The sequence below is a fragment of the Otolemur garnettii genome, unplaced genomic scaffold, assembly GCF_000181295.1.
Source record: "Otolemur garnettii isolate 467f Iridium unplaced genomic scaffold, OtoGar3 scaffold00171, whole genome shotgun sequence".
NCBI lineage: Eukaryota > Metazoa > Chordata > Mammalia > Primates > Galagidae > Otolemur > Otolemur garnettii.
Genome location: NW_003852566.1, coordinates 630,385 through 646,663, shown reverse-complemented (window position 1 = coordinate 646,663; position 16,279 = coordinate 630,385). Strand labels below are relative to the sequence as shown.

The 16,279-nt window shown below is 50.9% G+C and overlaps 1 protein-coding gene across 2 annotated transcripts; it reads left to right on the top strand.

Moving 5' to 3' along the window:
• Positions 1 to 3,525: 3,525 nt before the first annotated feature.
• LOC100961793 (H-2 class I histocompatibility antigen, Q10 alpha chain-like) lies at positions 3,526 to 15,194 on the top strand. 2 transcript variants are annotated; one of them, XM_012811625.2, is made up of 9 exons: positions 3,526 to 3,765; positions 7,854 to 7,961; positions 10,355 to 10,612; positions 11,315 to 11,590; positions 13,239 to 13,514; positions 13,626 to 13,730; positions 14,047 to 14,079; positions 14,368 to 14,446; positions 14,711 to 15,194. In XM_012811625.2, exons 1-8 carry the CDS (start codon positions 3,642 to 3,644, stop codon positions 14,415 to 14,417), a joined length of 1,230 nt encoding a protein of 409 aa, XP_012667079.2. In that variant the 5' UTR covers positions 3,526 to 3,641; the 3' UTR covers positions 14,418 to 14,446; positions 14,711 to 15,194. The 2 variants fall into 2 exon arrangements, with proteins under 2 accessions (XP_012667079.2, XP_023375090.1); XM_023519322.1 differs by having other exon boundaries at positions 14,703 to 15,194.
• Positions 15,195 to 16,279: the final 1,085 nt, after the last annotated feature.

Sequence of the window (16,279 nt, the reverse complement as noted above, 5' to 3'; positions counted from 1 at the left end):
GACAGAAACATTTGGACCAGAGAGCAGATGTAAAAAAATTTCTGTGAATACAACAGCTACAAATGCAGCCTGATAGAACCTGCTGTGTGGAAGGTGAAGCACCCACAACACAGAGCCCAAGCACGTTCCCTCTGCAGCATAGCTGTGTCCTTGATGCACAGCTCGTCATAATGACATCTGCCTGCTTCCTTCATGAGGACACCGAGCATGTCCCACAGTCAGGGGAAACCTCTTTGCTGTAGAGTGACCAACCATCCTGGTTTGCTGGGGATTCAGGGGGTCCCCAGGATGGTGGACTTTCAGTGCCAAGATCAGAAAGTCCTGGGTAACTGGAATAAGTCAGTCACCTTATTTTATATCTGGAAGCAAACCAAAATTAGCTGGATTACCCTATTAGATTTGGCCTCCAAAATAAACCTGGAGTGCCTTGAAAAATGACGTTCTCCTTGATTTTTGCAACACTAATGTCTGCAGGTATGTAACAACCTTTAAGAATATGATAATCTACATAGTTGCCATTCAATAAAAAAAAAAAAATAAAAAGAATATGATAATCATGTCATAATGCAGATTTACTAATTTTGCAGGCTTTTTTCCTTCATACACTTATTTGATTAGCCAGAATGCCTGATGCCTATAGCCTTCTTGCAACTCTAGTCTTTCCTTTCCATTGTTCCTTTGACAATATTTTTCTTTCTTTTCTTTCTTTATTTTAAATTTTTTTTATTTTTACATATACATGTGATTATTAGGTTTCCACTTTTTGCCTTCACAGTATTAAAAAGGCTTAAAATTTAACAACAATAACAATGTTTAAGATAAGGACTAGAAACAAAAACTTTGTAAAGAATGAATGAAGATAAATACATTTGGAAAAGAAATCAGACGATTGCTGCAACGAAGTATTAAGCAATAATAATAATAGTAATGCAAAGGAAGTAACATTCACATTGTCAAATAAGAGCATGACTATTATAGAATACTTTGACTCTGAGTTCAGTATAGAGTCATCAATCAACTTCATTTTTTTCCCCAAAGACTCAAAAAATAGATGACTAATATTTATAAATAAAAATAAAAGATAATTTCAAAAAGCAGATCATGCCAAATTTTTTTTTTTTTTTTTTTTTGAGACAGAGCCTCAAGCTGTCCCCCTGGGCAGAGTGCCGTGGCATTACAGCTCACAGCAACCTCCAATTCCTGGGCTCAAATGAGTCTCCTGCCTCAGCCTCCCAAGTAGCTGGGACCACAGGCGCCCGCCACAACGCCCGGCTATTTTTTTTGGATGCAGCCGTCATTGTTGTTTGGCGGGTCCGGGCTGGGGATTTGAACCCGCCACCTTAGGTGTACGTGGCTGGCGCCTTAGCCGGTTGAGCCATAGGCGCAGAGCCGATCATGCCAAATCTTATAGACAACAGAAAAAGAAGAAATACTTCAAAATCATTCTGCTTCATCTGGATACACCTGATATTAAAATTGGAAAAAATATATTATTATAAAGGGGAAATTACAAACATAATCCACTTTTAAATGAGGATGCAGTATTCTGTATCCTAAACAACATATTAACAAGTTGAAGTAAAAATTAATGTTTAAGTAATGTACTTTAGTCAAAATTGAATCCAATTTATGTGAGAATGAGTCACTATTTTCTTTTTTTTCCTTCTCCTTACCCTCACCCCTCCCTCCTCTGTCTGCTCACCCCTTCCCCCATGCCCCACCTATGAATACATAGGACTCATACTTCTCCATTCCTGTGATGCTTCACTAAGGATAATGTGTTCTACCTCCATCCAGGTTAGTACAAGTGCTGCAAAATCTCCATTTTTTTTAATAGCTGAAGAATATTCCATGTTATACATATACCACAGCTTGCCAATTCATTCTGGGGTTGAAGGGCATTTAGGCCATTTCCACATTTTAGCGATTGTAAATTGGGCTTCAGTAAACAGCCTGGTACAAGTATCTATAATACAAGTTTTTTTTCCCTTCTGGATAGATGCCCAGTAATGGGACTGCAGGGGACAATTGCAGGGGACAAATGGGGGGACAGTTTTCTTTTTCTTTCTTTCTTTCTTTTTTTTTTTTTTTTTGAGACAGAGTCTTACCCTGTTGCCAGACTAGAGTGCCCCAGCATCATAGCTCACAACAACCTCAAACTCGGTCTAAGGTGATCCTCTTGCCTCAACCTCCCAAGTTCCTACAGGAACCTGCCACAACACGGTTAGTTTTTCTGTTTTTCTTAAAGATAGGGGTCTCGGTCTCCGTCTTGCTCAGGCTGGTCTCCAACTCCTGAGCTCAGACAAGCTGCCCGCCTAGGCCTCCCAGAGAGTCGGGCCTCCTCTGACAATATTAAAACAAGGATTGTGTACTAAACTTGGATCACAAGGAGGTTGACTTGTAATGCCCTAACTCCATCCATTTTGAGCAAGCGAATCAGACTTAACTCCATTTTGTTAAGAGCTTACAACACCCTCCCCTCTTGGTAACCACAATAGCTCCTTAGCCCCTTGAGCCAGCAGCGACTCTGCAGAAACAGGAAGTTTCTGAAACTCTGAAAGTTGTAAAATCTTGTGAAACCACAATCCTGTCTGTGCACATCCCCCAGGTCCCCCTTGTAAGCACCCCTCCTCACCCTATAGATCTAACCTTTGCAGGCGTTGGCTTCAGTAAAATTCTGCTTGCTCCAGGGCTTCCCACCCCCCACCAAAAAGCACGTTTAAAAACCTCACACGCACATCTCCCCCAAAGGGGATCAAGAGACTTTGAGGTGTGACCCCGCTCTTGACTGCCGGCCAGTAAAAGACCCCTACTTAATTCTGACTCAGTGAACTGGCGTTTCTCTATAATTCCACTCGTGTTGGGTTGAACAGACTGAGCAGAGCCCCCCTGTGTGGTGACCTCCAGGCAAGCAAGTCTAGATTGCAGCATTCCTGGCCCTGCTCGCCCACAGGGGAGGACCCTCCCTCATCATCGGGACCGCGAAAGCCATCCCCACAAATTTTCAAATATCCGAAACCACCCAGATGAAAGCCATTATATTAAACATGTGAGTCCCTGGTCAGAATTCAGGGGGTCTATGAACCTTACTTGTAAAAATAAGCTTTATTCCTTTTTACTAACCTCCAGGTGAAATCTGCCTTTCCTCCCTGCGATGAACGTAGGTAGTAAAGTTCCATAAGGCTAATAAGACCCGTGTACCTCGGTCCCCGATAGAAACCACAGGTGTGTTCAAATCACACGGCAGTTGTTGCAAACGCTTGTCCTCCTCACAACACTCCAAATGGCAGCAGCGTCAGCTTCACCACCTCGTCGCGTTTCAGGACTCCGTGAAGAAGCACACAGTTGTATGTTGAGTTATTTAACACCGCGGGTTTCGCGACTCTCTGGTTAGCTCTTCCCGGGCGGGCGGAGCAGACCGCCAGAGGACCGCGGGTTTCCGAGGTGGGCGGGGTCTCCCCAGCCTTCCGCCCCTGGCGGAAGGGTGGGGTCTCCCGACCCCGCCCCGGGCGGCACTAGGCCCCGCACCAGCAACCGCAGAGGACTTGGGCTCTGCCGCTGGTCTGTCCCAGACCTCCAGAGCGACGTGCGTCCCACGGCTGGACAACGCTGGCCGCCTGGTTTGGGTCCCGCAGTTGAGAATGGGCTCCGAAAGCCCTGGCGCCCCGGGCTGGCGCGGAAGGCTGTCAGCCGGGGGACCGCAGACGTTCCGGCGGCCGCTGCTGCTGCTCCTGATGCTGGGACTGGTGCGGGAGGGCGCTGCAGGTGAGAGGCGGGGCCCTGTGGCGGCTAGGCAGAGGGCCAGGTTGGAGCCCAAGTTCCATACCGAGTGTGGATGGGGCGGAGGTAGGCCAAGGGGACAAGGGCTGAAAGCCAGGCGGCCCCTCCAGGTTCGGGGCATGCCGAACACAGGGGCCTGGGGCAAGGGCGCTATTTGCAGCCGCCCACTGAGGCTAGGGAGGTGGGAGGAAGAGGTCTTGGGGGATGGGCCTGTGGGTGGGGACTTCGGGGAGGCCGATGTAGCTCGAGGGAGCTGGCAGTGACCCCCAACCTGCCTCGATAGAGGCTGCTCACACCTGGCCGCCTAGGTGGGGCTCCAGAAAGGCCCAGGGGACGCTTTTCTGGAGGTGTGAGGGTGGTTGGCATATCGCCTTCCAAGCGGTGGGCTCCTGGTGCCTGGAGTGTCCCTAGGGCCCGGAAGAAAAGAGGGCTGGAAGGTGGAGAGGGGCAACGGGATTTCTGGGACGTGGCCTAGAATTTGTGTTCTTTCCCGGTTTCAGCTTTGGTGAGATGGGGACACAAGTGTGCCCAGCGCGCCGCCTGTACACATCCCACCCTGCAGGACCCAGCCCGCAGAGGGCGCAGGTGCAGGCCGGGAATGTGGCAGGTGTGGTTGTAGCAGGAGTGATAGCTCTTGTGGGCAGTGCCTGACTCTGTGAACTTCACATGCAGAAAGCCCCTCGGCACAAGCAATTTACAGATGACTTTTCGCAATTGTGTCTGGTAACTCTGTTAGAATTTTTTTTTTTTGAAGAGAGACAGAGTCTCACTTTGTCACCCTCTGTAGAGTGCTCTGACGTCACAGTTCACAGCAACCTCCAGCTTTTGGGCTTAGGTTATTCTCCTGCCTTAGCCTCCTGAGTAGGTGGGACCACAGGCGCCCGCCACAACGCCTGGTTATTTTTTTGTTGTTGCAGTTTGGCCGGGGCTGGGTTCAAACCCTCCACTCTTCCTATATGGGGCCAGTGCCCTACTCACTGAGCCATAGGTGCTGTCCTGTTAGAATGTTTTTTAATACCCAAAATGAAATACACAGGATTAGAAAGAAATAATGATATTGTTATAGAGTTATTTTGATACATGTGTCCAAAAAATGCACTAAATAACATCAAAGCTGGTAAGTCACCAGATGAGACTGGAAGTAGTGGGGGGAGCGCATTTCTAGTGTCTGCAGCAACTATCATGTGATTGGAAAACACTTGCAGTTTCTATCTGAGACTGAAAGCAAAAGCATAGGTCCTGGTAATCCTGCTGTTCTGTGTCACCTCCATTCTTCATGAGAGGAAAGGCTATATTGCAACTAGAGGTTAGTGAAAATGAAGAGGTTATTTTTTCTCGTCCAGGCTGAAGCTTCTGAACACTAGTTTTCAGGTCCCTGCCGCTGGGGAAGTCAGTGGGTCCCAGGTTTAGAGCCTCTGCCCTCTGATCTAGGGACACATAGTGATGTTTGTTATGCTTGGTAGGGGCAAGGGTGTGTGTGTGCACCCAGGGCCTGTAACCCTTCTGGGGGAATGGTCAGGGCTGGTCCCCCAGAACCAGGCGTGTGCCCTGCTGTGGTTCTCATTAGGCTCTGATGTCAGATGGGAAAGGCCGGGCTTGTCTTCCTCCTTGGGGGAGGAGGGGAGGGAGGAAGTAACCTAGTCAGATCTGCAGAGTGGACAGAGGCTTTCTTTCTTTCTTTCTTTTTTTAATTGAATGGTACCTGTGTACATTAATGCACTTCTAGGGTACAGTGTGGTATTTTCCCACACAATCTGAAACACTTCCATCAAACTGGTTAACATAGCCTTCATGTCATTTTCTTAGTTATTGTGTTAAAATGTTCATATTCTACTCATAGAAAGATTCACTTGAACCCTTGTAAGATAAACCACAGAAGTGAACCCTTGAATCCCCCTCCCTCTACCCATTACCCCTCCCCCCTTCCCATATTCTTAGGCTGTTATTAGGTTATAGCTTTCATATAAAAAGTATAAATTAATTTCATAATAGGGTTGAGTACATTGGATACTTTTTCTTCCATTCTTGTGATACTTCGCTAAGAAGAACATTTTCCAGCTCCATCCATGTGAACATGAAGGACGTAAAGTCTCCATCTTTCTTTATGGCTGCATAGTATTCCATGGTGTACATATACCACAGTTTGTTGATCCATTCGTGGATCGATGGGCACTTGGGCTTCTTCCATGTCCTGTATTTTGTGTCCTTAAATGATCTTCCTTGGATTTACAGCTTGCCAAACTTCTTTCTGAGCTCAGCTCCCGTCTTTGGCTTCATAGATTCTGATTCCAACCAGTTTTTCTTCCTTTGCTCAGGAGCCTCTGACCAGGGTTGCTACCAGTCGGCCATCTTCCCAGAATCCTCCGACAGGGGCTTTCCAAGGGCAGCTATAACAAGTGTTGTATCAAGGATGTTATGAGCCTCCTAGAACCCTGTGACAAGAATTAGGTTTCTGTCACTGTGGTGAGATGGAACACTGAGGCTCAGAGAGGTTAACTGCCTACCCAAGATTACAGAGTTGCTTCTCTGGTCAGGGTTTGAACAGTGTCAGGCTGGCTCTGAAGCCCTTGCTGCCTCAGGGAAGAGTCAGTACTCCTTTAGGATCAAGCCCAGCAGAAGCAGATTAATCAGAGGGCAGATGATCACAAAGCTGGTATGGTAAAACTCAAATTGAGGGCTGGCAGGGATGAGGGGAGTACTCACCAGTTTCTGGCCTGGGCATTGCTGGCTGGGTGTGCTGCTGGTTCCAAGACTGGGTAGCAAGCAGGGCAGCCTGGAGGGTGGAGGGGCTGCTGCTGGGCCCCTCTCACTCCACCTCCCCCTTCTTGCCCTCCATACTGACACCACAGTCATATCCTTTCCTGGGCCCAGCCCTTATCCTTCCCTTTACGTTGATTTGACAGGTGGTTCCAACAGCACCCACCTCGTGCCAGGCACTATCCTGGGAACTTTACAATATCAACTTAGTTACCTCTCCCTCTTCTCTGGGAGACAGGGAACAGCCTGTCTCCCTCTTCTCTGATGGGGAAACTGAGGCACAGAGAAGCAACTGGGCCCTTGCTCTCCTCCCTAGACTTACATCTTGCATTTGCAGTCTTCCTTGGTCTTAGTTTTTTCTGAACACACAACAAGCTTTTGCACCCCAGGCTTTCCCACTTACTAGTCTCTCTGCCAAGAGCACTCATTCTCAAATTTTAGAATTCTCTCTGAATTTCCCAGAGGGCTTGTTGAACTACATGACTGGGCTCCACCTCGAGAGTTTCTGATCCAGTAAGGTTGAGATGGGGCCCATGAATGTGCTTGTGTAACAAGTTCCCTGGTACTGCTGATGCAGGTGGTACGTTTTAGGTTCATTGTCCCAGAACATACTTCCCTCCTGACTGCCTGGCAACTCACAGCTGGTGAGATTTCCCCTTACAAGACACCCTCAGCCCACCCCTAGCATGTATACCACTTGTGCCCTGATGCTCACAGCCTCTACTCACCTTACCAGAATTGTTGTTTGATTTTCCCCTTCCTTGCTAGGCCACAGGTGCCCTAGGGATCATGAGTTCAGTGTCTGTCTGGTAGTAGGTGCTCAACAGATGTTTGTAGGATGGGTAATGCCACAGGGGAGAGGTCGGGGCTGGACAGTATGGGAGGTCCCAGCACACAGGAGGGCATGGAGGCAGTATTCTGGGAGAGCAGGGAGGGTCCTGGAAGGGCACAGAAGCATCCACTGGAACTTCCAGGCCTGCTTGTATGCAAGCCCTGTCCAGGTCAGCTCCAGGTCAGTGGTGGGTTCTCAAAGCTCCTGGGTCAGGTCGTCTTGGAGCAGCCAGCAGGGGACACTGTGGCAGAGGTGGATGGGGGCATCCCTGGAGATGAGTCAGCCAGAACTTGGGAAACACAGGAACAGTCCCGCACAGAGGCCTTGCCTTGAGAGTGGGGGAAATGTCCATTCCTGTGGCAAGGTCCCCGTAAACATGCTTGTCATTGTCATTTCATACCATCTCTCCCAGCAGTTGACAAGGATGTATATGGAATCTGTGCCTGGATGTTTGAATTGCCCTCTCCCTATTTCCCCCTTGCAGAGAGTCCCTGGGCGCTGCCTTCTGTGGTTGATGGCCCATCTCCCTTAGCAAAGGTGCTGATGGCAGAATTGGCCAGTCTGAAGTCACAAGACAAGCAGTGGCCTGGAGGTAAGCCCCTGCCCACCTGAGCTGGCAGAGGTCAGGAGCCCCCATCCTGCAGGAGGACATGTCTTTGGGAATCTGGTGGACTGTCACTGTTCACTCACACTCTTCCTAGCGGCCCTTCTCGCCGTGCCCCTCCCCCCACCCCATGAAGAGGTTTCTCCAGCCCTAAGGACAGAGCCCCCCTTTCCTCAGCTTAGAAAAGGGCAGCAGGGCCTGGAGGGGGAATCCAGGCTGCCACATGCTTTTGGGTGCAAGGCTTCAGTTTCTCTTGAAATGAGACTTAGGTTTATTGTGAGGGTGACCTGATAGTAGATGAAAAGCACAGCACTGCAGGGAGCACAGCCACCACCCTGGAAACAGCAGCTGTGAACACTGTCACTGCTGTCTATGCTCTCTGATGGCAGGAAGTGAGTGCCCCCTGTCTGCTGGGTGTGATGCAAGGCCTGGGAAGACAGAAGGGGCACAGTCAGCTGTGCTGCCCCTGCCCCCGGGCAGAACCCAGTCTTAGCAGAGAGCACAGAACACTGTCCAGGCCCCCCTGAGGGAGGTCAGCCTGGAATCAGCAGGGCTTCCTGAAGGAAAAGACACCTGAGCAGAGCCAGAAGAGGAAGAGAAATTGGCTGGGACAGCAGAGGCACTGCAGATGGGAAGGGCCTAGATGGTGTTTAGTGTGGTCAGAACATACGCGAGAGGTGGTAACAGCACTGAGTGTGAACTCTACCTAGCTTCCTGCATACAAGCCTATTCACACTGAGCACCTCCTCAGTGCCTGACCTGTTCTGGGCCAAATGGAGGGTGGTCCTGCCCTAGAGGGGCTGATGCTGCAGGAAAGACAGGCTAACAAGGGAATGCTCTCTGTGGTGACAGCACGCAAAATAATGTGGACGTGAGGAGAGCCATGGGTGTTGATAAGGTAGCCTAGGAAGGCCTCACTGACAAGGGGACGGTCAAGCAAAAACGCTTTTAATTAGGTGAGGGGGTGGCGCCATGGCTCAGTGAGTAGGGCACTGGCCCCATGTACCGAGGGTGGCGGGTTTAAACCCAGCCCCGGCCAAACTGAGACAAAAAATAGCCAGGCGTTGTGGTGGACACCTGTAGTCCCAGCTACTTGGGAGGCTGAGACAGGAGAATCGCCTAAGCCCAGGAGTTGGAGGTTGCTGTGAGCTGTGACTCCACAGCACTCTACCAAGGGCAATAAAGTGAGACTCTGTCTCTAAAAAAAATTAAAAAACCAAAAAAATAAATTAATTAGGTGAGGGAGTAGGCTGTGATGTATCTGAGAAAACAGTGCCTAATCTTTAAACACACAGCATTGTTCTACTAGCCTGAGTCAGGGCTGACTGCGCAGCAGATCCCACCTGTGGTGCCAAGGTTGAGCAGCGCCAGGATCCAGCGCCTAGACTTAGGGAATAGAACTGGGCTAGTAGGGCTGGCTGTGGGACAGGTGTGGCTTGGGTGGAGGTGAGGATGCCCTAACTTGGCAGCTATGCTTCAGGCCAAGAAGGACACTGACCTTTCTTGATCACCTCTGGGGAGTGCATTGTTTAAGTTCACATCAGTTAAGCTTGGGTAAACAACCAGCTTTGTTTTAATCATTCTTTTTTAATTTAATTTAATTTAATTTTATTATTTATTTATTTTGTCACCCTGGGTAGAGTGCTATGGCATCACAGCTCACAGCAACCTCCAACTCCTGGGCTCAAACTATTCTCTTGCCTCCGCCTCACTAGTAGCTGGGATTACAGGCACCTGCCACAACGCCCGGCTATTTTTTGGTTGCAGCCGTCATTGTTGTTTGGCAAGCCTGGGCTGGATTCGAACCCACCAGCTCAGGTGTATGTGGCTGGTGCCTGAGCCCCTGGAGCCACAGGCGCCGAGCCAATCACTCTTTTTTTAACTGTGAGGTGAGAAACCTCACAGTTACACTAGACAGGAACACACAGCATGAGTAGGTCCTGAAAGCCGGGTTGAAGAACTTTCTAGAAGTGAAGTCCAAGCTCCCATGTGCATGATCCTTGGTGTGAATGTTTGGCTGATTGTTTGATTATTTAAACTATTTAATTATAATAAAATATACATAACATAAAAGTTACCACTTTAACCATTCTGTGGTGCGTGTTTCAGTGGCACTAAGTAGTTTACGTTGCTGTATAGCCATCACCTCTATCCACCTCCAGAACTTTTTCATCTTTCCAAATTGAAGCTCTCTTCACATTAACTCCCCACTCCCTCCTCCCTCCCTTGTCCTTTTTCTTTACCTGAAATTCCCAGTTCTTGACCTTGATGATAGTAGATGCTCAGTGGCTAGGCTCCCACCCCAGCTGACCCAGCCACACAGGGCCCTCCTGTGCAGGTCCTACTAGGCCTATGTTGTGAGACCCAGTCTGTCTCCGCAGGAACCCATACTCTCCACTACCACTACCTGGCACTGTCAGAGCCAGGCCCCGGCCTCCCACGGTTTCTGGCTGTGGGTTATGTGGATGACCAGCCCTTCATCCGGTATGACAGTAGCACTGGCAGGGCCAAGCCTCAGGCCCCATGGATGGCACCAGAGGATGCCCAGTACTGGGAGACAGAGACCCTGAAGCAGAGGACCTGGGAGAAGGTGCAGCAGGTGGAAGTGTGGAGCCTGATGGACCACCACAACCAGAGCGGTACGTGGGCAGCTCTGAGGTCCCCACCCTCCTCATACCCTGCCAGACCCTCCAGGCCATGGTGCCTGTCTGCCAGGGTCGCAGCTGCTCTGCCCAGCCTGGCACAGGTGTGGGGCATGCTTTAGGTGCATAGCCTTACCCAGGCGCTCTGACACGGTCAAGTGGGGGTTGCCGGGGCCTTCAAAAATGATTGTGGCTCCAGTGATCAACCAAAGACCAGTGTGACAAATATCAGTGGGAGCCCATGATGCCTCCTCTTTGGCACCCCAGGGAGGGAGCCAACATCAGTGAGAGAAAGTGGGCATTTCTTCTTCCTCTGCTTCCTCAGCCCAGCAGCCTGAGAGCCTGTGCTGACAGCAAAGTGTGGTGCACAGAGGCCTGGGGAGGAACAGGTAGGACAGCTGGAGCAGCAGGGCCTAAGGGCAACATGGCCAGGCTTTGCAGTCTCCTTGTTCTCACATTGCTGGAGTCAGAGCGTGTCAGGCTCACCACCGAGGGCATCTTTCACCCATAAACTACTGACATTTGTCCTTAGTGGCATATAAAATAACAGCATATCTTATAATCAGGAACTCAGGTGCCCTCTGAGCATGCAGAGAACCTGGCAGATCTCTCAGCCTGGCTGCTCATGAGAATTACCTGGGAGCATTTGGAGGCTGTGGGTGGTGGACCTGCCGCTGACTGCCCCATCTGCCTGTGCAGGTGCACACAGCGCCCAACGCATGTTTGGCTGCAAGATCCATGAGGACGGCAGTTCCTCCAGTTTCTGGCAGTTTGGCTTTGATGGCCAGGACCACCTGTCGCTAGACCTGGAGACACTGAGTTGGGTGTCGGCTGAGCCGATGGCTGTGTGGACAAAGCACTGGTGGGAGATGGAGCGCTGCTATGCGGAATATGACAAGGCTTACCTGGAGGGACCCTGCCTCAACTCCCTGCGCCAGTACCTGGAGCTGGGAGGCCAGAGCCTCACCCGCAGAGGTAAGGCCCAACCTGCCGTGACATGCCCACTCCCAGAGCCATCCCTGCAGACATGAGCCTGCCCACCTAAAAGATCCAGTTAGATGAGCACCACTGTGCTTCCTCTAGAGCTGGACAGAGGTCTGGACCTTAGGGTATGCTCCAAGGCAGGTGGACAAGTAGTCTCTCTGCCCCACTGCGTGCTCTTGAGTAAGGACCCTGCAGGCTCTGGGCCTCATTTTCTTCACCTGCAGAGCAAATGGGTCAAACTGGGTGGGTCAGGAAGTCCCTTTGTGGTATAATCCCTACCAATCTGATCCTTGAGAAACAGATCCCAGACCTAAGAAGATAACATTCCCCATCAGGCCAGGGCCCCCAGACCACAAGACTTTGGGGAAGCTGAAGCCTCTCATCCCCTCCCCCTGTGTGCCCCTGGTTCTAAACATGCCCTCTGGACTCCGGGTGGACCCTACACTTCTCCAGACCCCAAACAGCAGGGTTAGAAACATGAAGGCATCTCACCTCTAAAGCACAAATGCTGTGGTACCACTAGGGAAGACAGGTGCTTAGGGGTGCTGAGGGTAGAGTCCTGGCTAGCTCTATTGTCAGGGAGGCTGCAGGGCAGGAGGTGGGGTGTGTTAATGGGCTAAGCCGTGGGGAGGACATTGCTTGCAAGGAGGACAGGACAAACAGTAGCAGGAGGAAGAACTGTGATTGTATACAGAGGAGTCTGGCCTCATTCCAGGGAGGCACAGCTGGAATAAAAGGCCAGGCATGTATAAGGAGCTAGCCTGACACCAGGGCCCAGGAGATGAGGTCTGGGTGTGTGTCTATGCATGTCTGTGGCCTGCATCTCCCCAAGGAGGAGCTCCTGGGTGCTACCTCAGGCCTCACCTGGGTGTAGTGGTTCAGAGTGCAGGCACTAGAGCCAGAAGCCCCAGATCTGGATGACAGCTCCAGGACTTGTTCACTGTGTGACCTTGGGCAAGTTACTTGCCCTCTCTGTGCCTCAGTTCCCTCATCAGTGTAACTTCCTAAAGGAACATGTAGGTGTGTTACATAAGTGAGTGTTGGAACTCTCAGCACCAGGAGTCGTTCTGCACCCTTTACCCGGGTGACTTCACTGAATCCTCAGCCATGCCAGGAAGGAACATTTGGTCTCCATTAAGCTTTGAGAGACAGAGTAGTTGCGGGGCCTCCTTCAGGTCACACAGCTGCAAAGCGGTCGAGTTTGGCTTCACACCCAGCCTGCCTGACTTCAGCCCCTAGGTGAGGAAAGTCTAATCATTCTTGCCTTCATTTGACAGGCACTTATTAAGGCACCTACTGTGTGCAGGAGGTCACAGGAGAGTCGTGTAGTCTCTGGAAAAACTCTAGGCTCTTTGGGGAGAAAGGTGTGAATGTATCTATACAGGACTCAACAGCCCCGCCCTGGGCCCTCCTTGGAGGTTGGGGTGAGAGGTCACACCCCCACCGTGGGAATTCTTAGGAAAATACCCCTTTGGGACAGTTGGTGATCATCTGTGCCTCTGACATCTGTGTCTCTCCTGGAGAACCCCATTCCTGTCCCTTCCCTGTCTCCCACCCCTGGAAGATGCTGGAGGGGCCGGGCTCAGCACAGGGACAGGGGACTGGCAGAGCAGCTGTCTTCCCTCTGTCACTCTCGCAGATCCTCCCTCGGTGCACGTGACAAGGAACATGGCTGCAGGTGGAGAAGTCATTCTGAGATGCTGGGCCCTGGGCTTCTATCCACGGGACATCTTGTTAAGCTGGTGGCTGGGTGATGAGGAGCTGACCCTAGAAACTGAGCATGTGGAGACACGCCCCAGTGGGGACGGCACCTACCAGACATGGGTAGCTGTGTGGGTGCCCACTGGAGAGGAGGCCCGGTACACCTGCCACGTCCAGCACCCCAGCCTAAACCACACTCTCACTGTGGCCTGGGGTGAGGAGGCGGGCTGGCTAGGAGGGGCAGGAAGGGAGTGGGGTGGTCCCCAGGCACCCAGAGGCAGCTCCATGGTCTGGGGGGATGTCTCCTTTTCTCTGCCTTCTTTAGAATGGCCGTCTCATGGCAAATTCATTCCCATGGTCATCTCCGCAGTTCTGGCCACTGTCATGCTGGCAGGTGTGGTTATGATCTTGACCAAGAAGTGCCTTCAAGGTAGGTGGGGAAGAAATGAAGGAGTGGGGCCCTCCTGGAACTCCAGCCCTGTGGAGAAGAATGCTCTGTTCCCATCCCACAGCCAGAATTCCTCTCCGCTGGGGAATTGGCTACTGCTGAGGCCCTGGCACTGGTCCCCTTGTGAACAGCCAGCCACCCTGGTACCCCACCCCACAGTCAGGGGACTATCGGGCCTGCCTTGGAAAGGGCCCAGAAGGCAAGCAGGGAGGGAATGTGGGAATGCAGAGCCCCCTCACTTCCTTTCTCCCTCCTCTGCCCACCACCCACTTAGTCTCTTGTGTTCTTTCTCCCACAGCCAGGAACCAGATGTCTTATGAACAAGCCCCAGGTAACTGTGGGATGGGTGAGTTGAGAAAAGGAAGTCCTGGGTGCCAAGCACAGCTGAGATGCCATAGAACCAAAGACAAGGGTGGGCGGGTGTGGACAGGCACTCTTCCAGGCTCTGGTCCTGGCTTACCACAGCCCCCACCCCCTCCTGCTGTCCTGGACCATCCCTAGCAGGGGCCATTGAACCCTGGGTGTGGGGTGGAGGTGGAGGGTACATTGTGGGGAGCTACGACCCTGTGTTGGGGGGAGGTGGGCCCTGCGGTGTCACTGCCCTTTTTCTTCCCTACAGGTGGAGAGGAGCCCCACAGAGCCCAGAGCCCAGTGACAGGGGCTGCCTAGTCTTTCTGTTGACCAAAATTCAACATCAGGTAACCCAGGGGCCTTTGGGGATGTGTGTGTGGGACCCTCAAGGCCGTGCTGGTTGGCTGACAGGTGTCATCTGACCACAAGTGCCCACCCTGTTTGTGTTGCTGAGATGGCTTTGCCATCTTCCTGAAGTCCTCCTAAAGATCTAATCGCTCCCCATTTGGGGGTGGGAGGAGGGCAGTAATAGTAATCCTCAGATATGTGTCACACCTGACAGTTTACAGAATGATTATATGAAAAGTGTGTGTCTCCCTTGAGCCTCACAGGTGCCTTGTGAGTTCGGTCATCTCTTCTCTTTCCCACTTCCCTGCATGCAGCTGAGTCAAGGAAGAACTGGAACAAGATTAAGCAGGAGCTGTGCACGTGTAGGGCAGCACCTGCATGGCCCGCCAGCTTGGAGAATGCCCCAGCTGCCCAGACTTTTTGTCAGTGTGATCCCATCTTGTGAGGAACATAGGGGTGGAGTATGAGTGTTCTTGTTTGTGGAAGCAGCTCAGGGAAGCATGTAGAATGACCATCCTCATCTCCTTCCTATCCTTTTAAGTGCTTTGAATTTTTACTATGAGCACATGTCACTTTTGCAGTAAGGGAAAGACCTCTTTTTGCTGTGTCCTGTGGAAATGCTTGTTAAGTGTATGACCCATGGAAGGCCCAGCCTCACCTCTCTGCATTTTTATCAGAGCAGAAGGCCCATGTCAACTTTGTGAATAAGACTCGCCTAGAATTACATGTCTTTGTTTATTCAATGAACCATTACCTTCTCAAGCTACCTGGTATGCAGGGGGTTGGGACTCTTGGACGAGGACAGGGTGCCCTGCAAATGAACTCCAGGTGAAGGCTCTATCTTCATGGGGTTGTTGGATTTTGGTGGATAATGGACTTGAAGCCAGGCCATCTGCATCCCCTCCAACCCTACATGTTCCTCAGCAGACCCCAAACCAGGTTGGATGTTTTGCAGCTCCAGGAGGCGTCAGCCCAAGGATGTGAAAGACTTTTGAGTCTAGAACAAAATTTCAGCCTGTGCTCAGGGCCTCAGCAGTGAGCTGGTAACTATCAGGCTTTACTGAAGGATGTGTCTTAAGTGTCCCTCTGTCTCAATGACACTATTGTGTAAGTTTTGCTGACCATGCACTAAACAGGGTTTTAAGCCCTTTTCGTGCATTAGGCAAAAAAGCACACCTGTTCAGAAGAATTAATAATCATGGGCTACAGGTGAGGAAACTGAGGCCTAGAAAGCTCAAGTCACTGGCCCAGAGCCCCACAGCCATTCCTGACAGAGCCAGGACTCTAGGCCAGTCTAGCTTGCAGAATGACCGTCCACATCCTCCTTCCTATCCTTTTGGGTGCTTTGAATTTTTACAATGAGCACAGTCACTTGTGCACCTCTGCACGGAGAGCCTCAACGACAACCCTGCCATTCTTCAAATGGCAGTAGGGACAGTTCTGCAGCCCCTTACCTGCAATTCTGAAATCTTGAAATCCAAAAGACTTCAAAGTCAGGAGTTTTTCCTGAGTTTGTCCTCAAAATCTACTCAGAAGTAAGGTTTTTCATACTCAGTAATTACTCCCTGTATGGTGTGCCTTTTTGCAGTTTCCACAGAAATGATGATATATTTGATTACATCACCTCAGGCCCCACTGGGAGTGTGATACAACATCAAAAATTCACACCTGCGTGGTGCCCATATAGCTTGGTGGGTTTGAACCCGGCCTGGACCAGCTAAAGCAATGACAACTGCAACAAAAAAATAATCAGGCATTGTGGTGGGCACCTGTAGTCCCAGCTACTTGAGAGGCTGAAGCAAAAGAATCACTTAAGCCCGAGAGTTTGAGTT

Bases quoted from the DNA above. Each gene is read 5' to 3' on its own strand.
- LOC100961793 (XM_012811625.2), top strand. From the start codon at position 3,642: ATGGGCTCCGAAAGCCCTGGCGCCCCGGGCTGGCGCGGAAGGCTGTCA. The intron at 3,766-7,853 runs GTGAGAGGCGGG...TCCCCCTTGCAG, and splicing joins GGTGCGGGAGGGCGCTGCAG to AGAGTCCCTGGGCGCTGCCT. The intron at 10,613-11,314 runs GTACGTGGGCAG...CTGCCTGTGCAG, and splicing joins GGACCACCACAACCAGAGCG to GTGCACACAGCGCCCAACGC.